The 11,212-nt window shown below is 38.9% G+C and overlaps 1 protein-coding gene across 1 annotated transcript in view; it reads right to left on the bottom strand.

Moving 5' to 3' along the window:
- Nucleotides 1-906: 906 nt before the first annotated feature.
- The window catches only part of ODAM (odontogenic, ameloblast associated), a 36,421-nt gene continuing 26,115 nt past the window's right edge, over nucleotides 907-11,212 (bottom strand). The window contains exons 11-12 of the mRNA XM_069230280.1: nucleotides 6,152-6,218; nucleotides 907-1,304 (exon numbers count right to left, since the gene is read on the bottom strand). Of these exons, the coding sequence (XP_069086381.1) occupies nucleotides 6,189-6,218 (30 nt within the window). The 3' untranslated portion in view covers nucleotides 907-1,304; nucleotides 6,152-6,188. The remainder of the gene's footprint in view (nucleotides 1,305-6,151; nucleotides 6,219-11,212) is intronic.

The following is an 11,212-nucleotide window of genomic DNA, read 5'->3' as shown; positions in this document are numbered from 1 at the left end:
AACGTGCATACATGATAGAGCAGTAATTCATTTTTAATTTTGAACTGTAATTTCCTCTTCACTCTTGTGTCAGATTACTGCAACACTTTACCTGAAAAAGGGTAAACCCAAAACATGTTGAGATTCTCAAATAATACTGTTGCAATATGAAAAATAAGCATTTCAACGATTCAAAAACATTTTGTGAGAAATTTTTTGGAAAAAATAGATTTGATATCCTTAAAAGGTGTTCTTTCCACAGCACTTATTCCAAAATAATGTTAAATGTACAAAATATCATTGCCTGGGCCCAAGGTATACCACTGCAGCTTACTAAAATTTGAAAGTAAACAAGTGTGACATTTTAGACTATTCCAGGTCACCCCAGGCTGTATAGGTGAAAAGACTTTCAGTATACTGAATTGTTAAACTCTCTTGAATGTGCTGTGCTCCAAAATAAGCAAAGAGTACCACCATGAGGTGTATTCTGACTGATAAGTGCTCGTGTTTAGAAATATGTGCTAGTGCTGAGCCCCAGCCAAAGCCAAAGCCAGCATAATCTAAGCACTGGCTTTACATCATTTCAAGTTTTTCTAAGGGCAGAACAAAAATAGTAGTAACGTGGAGAGTATGACTGTTTTTGCACCCAGCACCCTCAGACATTGGAAAATTGACCCTGAACTGAGTGTGGAGGTGATTAGGATTATTTATAATTCTTTCCAAACCCCGCCATTGCCCTTTCTCACACTCATTGGATTGTCAACTGATAGTTACTTGACCTAATAAAAAATAGTGCAATGTGTTGAAAAAGGGCATTATTGCAGATATGAAGGCTTCTTATCTGACTCTCTCTCCACACCCCTTTTGCACAAACACACCATTTACCCTACTATCACATCATGGAGAAAAATCACATGACCACAATGATTCTTTTTGTCAGGAAAATGTATTTAATATGGCATGGACAGGAAGCAAAATGTACAACTAGTTCTTTCACAAAACTCATTTAAAGGGGTAACTTGATGCAGTAATGTTAAATGTAACACGATTCACTATACAACGTGACAAACATATATATTTATGTATGTTAGTTCCAGAATGACACAAATTGGTGACATTTTTTACATACAATTTATCTTATATTAGTCCAATTAGCACAAAGGCTGCTGCAGAAACTTTATAAAATAAACTGAGGAAATTAAATGTTCAGTGTAAATTTGGGTAGAACATTCCATGCCTGCTAAAGTTTTATGGTAACTTGTAAAAGAATAAATAGGTGATTGAAATAAAATAGGTTTCTTTGATTATTTTCAGCATACGTCTCCCTGTAGGAAAGATAAATAAAACACAATAATAAAAAATGCTATATATAGTAAATGGCATATACACATCATCATCATTTTCACTAAAATCTAAGCAATAACCAACAGTAATTGTACAAACGTAAGCTAAGTAAGCAAAGTCGGTAACTATTCACAAAAAAGTGTAAACCATAATGTACATAGTTTAGAGTTCTCATATGAGTAGTTTAAGTGGGATTGTTTATAGCTATGTTCTTTAAATACATGAATATGTATTGCATGTCACAGTCTAAATATGCAGCTGCATATGACTGACAAAAGTGAATGGTCTGCGTATGTTTTTCTAACCAAAGTTGTTGGTGGTGTATATAACTTTAGGGCTAAGAAAAACACCACATTAACAAATATTTTCTCTTCGCATTTTTTCAAAAATTACATCAGTTGTCATTGCATATCACACTTTCTTAGACATGTAAAACCACAGAGATGAGTGCATTGTATTACAATTATAGCAGAATTACAGGAGGTCTTGTGGGTGTAATTTGAATCCTAAAATAAGGGTAGTGAATGCATTTAAGATAATTTTGAATACTCTCAAAATTATTACTTGTTGGGTTAAATTTATTTGGTGATGAATATCACTGGTCACTCTTGTGAACCGCAATCGAAACATTAATTTCTACAAATCCATGTAGAATGTACACGTACTTTTACACATACCTTGCATAATGTATGTACACATACATGACAGTGTGGCATGTACATTTTAGCTTTAGGAATTTCAAAGACAGGTTTTATTGTTTCTAGACATGTCAAACTGATTACCCATATTCACCATTTCCATGGCTTTACTTATCTTTGTTATAATACCTCCATGTATCTGTGATGTCGCAAAAAATTGCTAAAGCTTCTTAAACAACCCAAACAGACACTGACGCCATTAACTGTTGCTATTTCAAACACACAGATTCTACCTGAAGGTACAGCTCATCATGCAATACATACAATAAACTCTGATTCGGAATAGAATCCACTAACCACAAGAGGACGCCAATTGCTTTATTGTGAGTTAGGGTAGATATTGTTTTATTCTTAAACCATGGGTGTTCTCATAAACCATGGGTACTTGCAAACATTTTTCGAAGGGCCACAAAGTTTGGTCTGTGATGTGACCAAGGGCTGTATCGAAGCCAGCAGGGTACTGATCAGATGATCAGGTGGAGAACTGCAGTAAAGCTTACACATCTAGTGGCTGAATTGTAATGTGTAAAATCAGAAAACCTGGGATTTATACCAGCCTCCTCACTTTACCAAATTGTATGATCCTAAGTTTTATTTTACTTTATTTTACTTTCCCTCCTTTTTCCCTTTACCATCACATCACATACCTTTAGGATTGCGCTGTACAAATCCTTCTCCTGTGTTTGATTTAATAAACTATAATGTCGTTAATGTATAATAGGAACCCTGGCCACCATAAGAGCGCACATAACAACTGCCTTGCCGCTTAGTCCACTATTGGCATTGCTGTTAGTGTGGTGCGGAATGGATGTTTCGAAATTCATATTGGAAAACTATCACTTAAAAAGTACTTCTCAATGCAATGAAATGATCTGATACACTAAGTTGAAATGGTTCTGCATGTTAATGAGATACACTTTTTGAATTTTGTAAAGACCTTGTGTTTTTACAATTTTGCTGCAAGATAGCTTTGAAGATGTTCCTAAAGTTAAGGGGTGCAGGGCAACCTAGTTACTTCCTGAACTGTAATTAACCTTTAAATGAAGGCTTGCCTGCATATTTAACACCTTTTTAATGTTAGTGCTGAGTGGAGTGAACATCTGTCTATTTCTGCTGATGATCAGGGGGCTTATGTAAGGGTCAAGGGCACCTCATGCTGCCACCGATCAGTACTTTGACTATCACTGTCTTAACTGACGCATTATTACCAGCAAAATTCGGATAGTACAGTTTCTAAATCAATGCATTTAGTCATGCATGCTACTTAGTAGGTATGGTTTATTACAACAATGTCTTTGATGAGGCCCTTTACATTAATGAAGGCATACACCATACCTAGACATTACCTCAGAAGGTAGATATCTTTTCTGGCCACCAATAAAATAACAAGCATTTGCATTGCCAGTAGCAGCTAGGCGAGAAAGCATTAGTGGTCGCAATCACCAAAATTACACATCGCACTAATAATTACATATTTGGTGAACACTGAATTCCTGGCTGTTACAAGGTGGTGTTTAAACTGTTAAACTGAGCAACTTTAAATCTTCACGTATTACAGAACATCCCAAACACAATGCGCCAAGGTGGAGTTAAGAATTATCAAACCTAGGGCATAAAACCTCTCTGTACACTTTATAACAAACTATTAGATATATTATTGTTTATAATTGTAGCCCTATCACTAAAGCAAATTATGAAAGATTGTGTTTGTGATATTAATGGGAATGATATGTGTGACCAGATTATGGGGTCGAGCAGTGTATGAAGACAGTTCAGACAGATGAAGAGCTCGAACATGTATATTGATCAGGGGTGTAACGCAGGCCCCTGCGTAGAGGTCGGGGAACAACCCTTCAGGGGCCCTTCAAACCTTCATCGGGAGCCCATTTAGTCCAACACCAACAAATATCTGTGAGATGTGAGAGGCTAAGGGGCCCTTCTTCACATTTTGCAGGGGGCATCATTTTGCGTTAAGCCACTGACACTGAAAGAGCTTAAGTGCTGTGACTGATAATAATGTATTTCATTCTGTACTTATATCATTTATGGACATTAAATGACCCCTGCTAAAAACTTCATCAATGAACTCCACCACTCTCAGTATCTTCATCAACATGCAACTTGAGCCATCAGAAGTGGAAAGTTCTTCAGGACCACAAATGAGACAAAGCTGTCCAAACTATGTGCTTATAAAATTAGTAAAATAAGACATTGGCAACTAAGAGTATAAATCCAATCCTAACCTCCTTTCAATTTAGAAATACATAAAAATAATTCAGCCAACTGTGTCCATCTCCACGTCTGTGGACAGTCACCGGTAATCACTGAGCAGACTTTGAATAATATCACCTCTAGATCACCTGCATGTGGGATGATCACCAACCTTCCCCTCTCAGCTTCCGGAGGGATTTGTCACTAATAATACCATCACCTTCTTACCATCAAGCTTCTAGTCTGAGCCACTGTCCAACTAACATCTCCCTAAGGGCCAGATTGACTAAAGTTGTTTGCAGTCACAAACCCTGGGATTTGCTGAATCTCAGAATTTGCAAATGCAAAAAAATTTTTTTTGATGAACTAATTCCATTTTATGATTCGGAAAAGATTTTCTCAATCCTGAAGGGGGATTTCCAACCCATGCTGAATGCCAATTTGGAAGGGTGATCTAGAGTGCATTACTATCAAATTTCAAATTGGTATGGCATTTATCAATGGTTTGTGGCTGCAATTACAGTCACAAGCCATTGATCAATACTGACTCCCAGTTTGGGGTTGTAAGTGATTTAAAAAGCAGAATGGGTTTCTATTGGAGCCCTTCCCCTTTGTGAATGTGTGCGGCAGCTTCAAAGGGGGAGTATGGGCCACTGCCAGCTATCACAGACGATTTACAAAAAATAAACTTTCCTTTAAAGAACTGGGGGGCGCTTTAAAAAATGTCAGTTTTGGAATGCAAGCACTGGGATGGTGTTTTGCTGTCACTTGCAGGCTCCATTAGATGGTCGCCAATCTTAGGGTATCTCAAAATGTAAACCGTTTAATGAATATTAATTAGGTGCTCATTCTGCGACCCCTCTGTGAGTCCCTATTTTGTGATTTTCAAGTAAAGGGAGTTTTCCACCTAAAGATCCCATTGCGAATGTGGACTGTTGTGTGGTTGCCCTTAGATAACATGGTTTATAGATTCCTCAAATACTGTACTATGTCTTCTTGGCTGTAGCTGATGTTATAGTTATCCAGCCTAACAGTGTCTGGTTCATCCATTTCAGAAGAATGAAAAGTTGAAGCTGCCTGTATTCAAATCTGGAACTACTGTTTGCACAGATATCACATTAATGGATGCTTATCTTGCTGAGATATCCTACCAGTCCTGAGTGGTGATCTCACTGATCAATCCCTCATGCTTCATATGTGCATTGCTTGGTTTCCTCCTGGCCTTGGATGTTCATCTTCAAGTACTATGCTACCTGTCTGCAGCCTGTCTTATGTGCTCATCTTCTGACCTATTCCACCACCCCCAACACACATCCCACTGAGATATACTACCAGCCTCATGTGTGGAGTGTTCACCTCACTGAGCTATCCTGCCAGGATTTTGTTCCCACCTTTCTGAGCCATCCTACTGTCGTGCATCTCTTGTTTTGGTTCTATTCTACCAGCTTTGGGTGCTTGTATCTCTGAGCTGCTCTGCAGCATTGTGTGCTCACTGAGAAGAGCCATCCTGTCAGCCTTATGTTCTCATATGTGTCAGCAAACGTACTGTTTTGCATATCTATCTTGCTATACTATCCTACTGCCTTGGGTGCTCATTCCACTGAGGTATCATATAAGCCCTGTGTACCCATCTTGCAGAGCTTTGTTACCTGCCTTCAGCATTCATTTCACCAAGGTATCCTACTAGTCTAAGAAATTGCAATTGCAACTAATCGATTTCTGTTTAGAAGAAAAGCAAATATGATAGTCCGTTACCATATTCCACTTCTATGACACTGTTGAAACACATTTGGCCTCATAGCTCTCACCCAATCTGCATTTACTATGATTGTTTGCATGGCAAGACATGCAGAACCCTTATATTTTTGCTGCAAGTGCAAAAAAGATCATAGGGAATTGTGCTGAGAAAGAATACTTACATATGCATTACTGACGCTGGTCATCTGTGTCAGTCACTTATGGCTCCATGAATGGATTAAAGTTGGCCTGGAAAACAAGTGTACTGAAGTCGTTACCAGCTGTTTCGTACTTTTCTAAGCAGTTGCTTTTAAAATTCAGTAAACATTTCATTAAGTTCAAATATCAAATATTAAATTACACACATTTTGTTGTTCGTAAACAGCTATTTCATGAATAATAGCTTCTGAAATGATTTTTTCCTCTACAATTAGAAATAATAATGAGTTAAAATATGTAAAAAATTCTTCTGTTGGAAGCATTGGATAGAAAGAGGTATATATACAGGATAAATCAACTTTGGGATGAATCCTCTATAATACCTTTTGAAATAAAACAACCCATGTATTCACTACCCCGTATACTTCTTAACAACCATGTGTTATTTCAGAACTTGTTTTCTACTTTTTTTTATCCAGCTCCTCACATTTACTTCAGTTTAATGATAACAATAGTTCACCAACTATTTTGCACAATTTGATTTGGAATGTTACTAAATAAAGGGCCCCAACTATTTTTAGAACAATTCTTCAACTAGCAGTTATCAGAACTAAATTGTCAATGCAACTCTTGTGGAAACATGTAATTTCAGCAAACGTTTATGGTCAAAGTTGGAAAATACATTGGTTGAAGGTATTTAAAACGTACAAATCAACAAGTATTACTCGACTGATGTTTTTCATTTACAATAGGCTACTTTTCACTCCAATTCTTAGATGTATGTTTGATATTTCTGTTTCTAACTTATGCTAGTCATGTAAAAATGAGAATGTTCCTCTCACTCTTGAGAATATTTTTCTGGGTTCATTAACACCTTTAAATGGAAGCATTAATCTCATTGCTAAATTACTTGCTCTTGTCGTTGCTATTGCTTTTAGGCAAATAAAGTCTTGCTAGAAAGATGTTATCAAATTATCTTTCCAGTCTTGGTGGAATCATGTCTGCGACAAACATAGGTTTGAAATTGATCCTACTTTAGATACTAATAGCAAAATCAAAATCAGCTGCCATTTCTCATTTCCACATCCAACTACGCGGGCATTCTGTGGCACCTTAGAAATAACAACGCTGGAGTCAGATGGTGATTGAGCGATAAAAAATCCTTGAAAGTTTGCCTTTCTCTTGTTACATTTTCTGTCTGTTCAAAGCCAGAGGCTAAAAGTCAGGGTATCCCCCCTGAAATGTTTTTGATTAATAGTTTAACTAGGGTGATTGGTGTTAACTTTTAACCAAATTTTCTGACTACAAAGTGAGAGGATTTTGTAAAGTGAACTATGTGGCAAACTTGCCAGAGTACAGGGACTGTGTAGGGAAAGGGTGTAGAATGTTTTTTTCTTTAAACAACAGCACCTAAATACCTGTTACTGTACTGTACATATAAAAACATATCAACAGTTACAAAAGTACTTCTATTGTAGTTCTGAAAGGTGATGGAAACAAATATTTTAGTAGGATCAAAACAAATCAAGGTACTTTACTTTGTGATGGTCAAAGGATAAATGATTGCTGAAATCAGATTTCCACACAGTGTCAGTTATGCTCCATATAGTTCATCAGTACATCCACGTCTGTGAAACTTTACGGCCTCACTTATGAAGCCCTAGCATCATTTTACTTACGACCCAGTGGTCCATATTTACAAGGCCACTAAAAGCCACCTTGTGTGGCTTTTCAATGGGATATATTTCAAAACCACGAGGGCTTCAAGCACCCATGGCTCAACAACGAGTTTGAACAAAAAACTTGTTTGTATCACTAATTCCTTTACCATGAATGCCTTTACAACAATTTTTCATTGTAAAAGCATTCCTGGTAAAGGCATTATTGACCAGCATGCACGGTTCCATCATGCTTCCCCCAGCCCCCACCCCCAAAAATTACCGTGACCCCCCACCCCCACAACCACCCCAACCCCACCCACCCAAAATGACCGCAACCCCAACCCCCTCCCCTAAAACCTAAACCACCCCAACCCATCCCTTAAACCTAAACCCTGACCCCCTCCCCCAAACCCTAATCACCCCAAGCCCCCCACCCCACCCCCAAAAACAAAAAATACCCTGAGTCCCCACCCCTGCCCCTAAAACCTAAGCACCCCAACCCCCAATCCACCCCTAAAACCTAAACCCTGACCCTCCTAACCCCCTAAGCCCCTAAACCCTAATCACCCCAAGCCCCCCACTCCACTACACCCCCCCAAAAAAAACAGCCCCAGTCCCAGCCCAACTTACCTCCTTCTTCACTGCGTCGACTCCGACTCCCTTGTTCTGTGCCTTAACCACGCATGTACATGGTTCAGACATGCGTGGTTAAGGTACGAAAACCAGGAAGTCGCGGAAAACAAAACCGTTGTTTTGCTTTCGTTTTCCATGACTTTGTGGTTTCAGAGTCGTTGTTCCTGGTGTTTCCCTTTTCATGGCCTTGTAAATATGGGCCCCTTTCATGCATAACACTGCATGAAAGGGGTGTTCCATTTGTGTTGCTTGGGGTGTTTCCATGCAACACACATGGATCCCAAAGGAATCTGATGCAGTCTCAGATTTACAAGTCTGGAAATGCATCGGATTCCTACGCCGCCTCAGAGGTGGCATAAGGGTGACACAATGGGAAGAAATATCTTTATTTCTCACCATTTTGTCCTCTTTCTATATGTGCTGCATTCTGCAGCACACATGGAAATACGAAAGCACCTCTTGTGATTGTTTTTGAGCAGAAAAGTGTCTCTTCCTACACAAAAACAATCCCCCACACAACGCAGGCACCCTTGTACCATGGTGCAAGGGTCCCTGCATTGGCACATGGCAGTAAAATTGCGCACCAGCGCAGGGGGAGAGGACAGAAATGCGCCATAACCTGTAGATACAATGCATTTCTGCTCTTTCCCGGTGGCCGAGGGTGGCGTAGCAAACCACTTGCTGTGCCTCCCTGCTAAAACTGGCCTTGTAAATGAGGCCGTTAGTGTCTAATTCATTGGAAAATGTGTGCTCTTAAATGCACCACCAACTGCATACAATACCCTTACCAATCTCCTGCCAAATGTTCGTGGCTCATTTGCTGCACTTGTTCTTTAAGTGATTTTTGGATTTGTCACTTTTCCCGTGACTTCAGTGATGTAACAATGATGGAAGCAGCCCACTCTGAAAGTTGTTCCAACACCACTGCACATATTAATTTATTTCATTTTGCTTTCTCTCCTTGCTGTTACCTCTTTTTTCTTATCTTTCTTTTTCAGTCCCTTTACTTCAAAATTATGTATCTTCTTAATTGCAATATTACATAGATACTCCAATAAACCTCATTAAACTGTATGCTCAGACAATTTAATGCTATGTATAGGTTTTGCAGAAGTAACAAATAAAGATCAACCATGATAAAACTGTGATATTGTTTTGTTTTGATGAGTTATGTATATGCTTCAGATTCTGTTTCTTTTTAATCTATTCCTGAAAGTGCATACAATATGTGTAAGTCAGTGCCACTTCAGCCCAGTTTTACTAAATTCTCATGGAGCGCAGTGCAGCAGCCAAAAATGCTGCACTGTGCTGCATGAGAAGGAGAGAGCAGAAAAGTGCCATATTTACAGATATATAGCACACTCCTCCCCTCTCCCTAGCGCTGGTGCTGAAATTTGCTGCTGTGCGCCATGCCCACATCTTTGCACTGTAGTGTAAAGGAGTCTGCGTGAGTATAGCATGGGTTTTGTATTGGAAGGATAGCCTTCCAGGACAAAATACTATGCTTAGACTAACCCTAAAACTTTTTCCACTTTGCATGTGTGCTGTACAGCCCAGCACACATGAAAAGTGGAATAGAAAGGATAAATAAAAGCATTTCTCCTTGATAGCAGCTAGTTGGACTGGGTGCTATTTTTTTACGCAAAAGCGTGTCCACTGTTTTTAGTAAATAGTACTTTGCGTCAAAAACCTTGGGTCATTGCCTGGGAACGCTGATGCTCCATCCATGGAACGCACACCTGGTGCTTAGTAATACAAAGCACCGCTGCGAGTTGCTTTGCATTACTTTCATGTAAATAGGTAAAACAAGATTTGGCATTGATTTGCATCACTTTTGCGATTCAAACACAGCACAACATCTTAGTAAATATACCTCTCAGTCTTCATATTCATAAATTGATTTTCAAAGTTAATTGAACATAGAAATGTGTGTTTCTCCCATGAAATTACTGTTAAATCTACTGTGGACTAGCAATTGCTGCTGAAGATCAATTGACAGGTAGAGAAGCAAGCAGAATTGCCCGATTAATAGACTGTGAGATTTTTTTTTTATTGTATGTCTTTGTATATTGCCCGAAATCAAATTACGTGTTTGGAAATTCACATTAGTAGAATGCATGTTAAGTAAATTCTGGAACTTGTAGAGTGGGTCTGCTAAACCTTGTTTTGTGGCTTCAGTCATGTAATGGGCTGCATTAGATCTCCAATAGAGAGTCTTAAGGGAAAACTGGAAGAGGAGAGTGACGGAGATAAAGTGTGAGCAAGAAGAGAGAGGGGAGTGAGAGAAAGATAGAGGAGAAGGGAGATATTAATATATCCCCCAACAACCCCCCCCCCCACACACACCGAGAGTGATAAGAAAGAAAGCAATAGCGAAAGGGAGTGAACAAGGTTTAAAGAGAGAGTCAGTGAGGCAGGAACAGAGAGAGACAGGGAGTGCTTAGAGTGCGAGGAATATAGACAAAAAAGTGAAAGTGTTAAATGCAGCACAAGAGAAAAAGGTGGTGAAACAAATAACTAAAGAGAAACTGATCTAGAGAGAGTTTGAAAAGTGGAGCACAATAATTAGAGAGTGGCAATAGGAGACAGAGGGGGTGCCATATTAAGAGTGCTGGCGACTAAGAGCTAGAGACAAATAAGGGCTACCTTAGATAGATGAAGATACATTCATAGAGATGATTGATTATAGAAAAAAAATATGTATGTATGAAAGGTAACCTTGATATTTTTCCTATATTGACATTAAGGGGTTGTGGTGATATAGCAAATCGCAAGAATGGAGCTCAAGGA

Source organism: Pleurodeles waltl, chromosome 1_1 (assembly GCF_031143425.1).
Source record: "Pleurodeles waltl isolate 20211129_DDA chromosome 1_1, aPleWal1.hap1.20221129, whole genome shotgun sequence".
Lineage (NCBI taxonomy): Eukaryota > Metazoa > Chordata > Amphibia > Caudata > Salamandridae > Pleurodeles > Pleurodeles waltl.
Note: the sequence above shows the minus strand (reverse complement) of the source record. Positions and strands in the feature narration are given on the sequence as shown.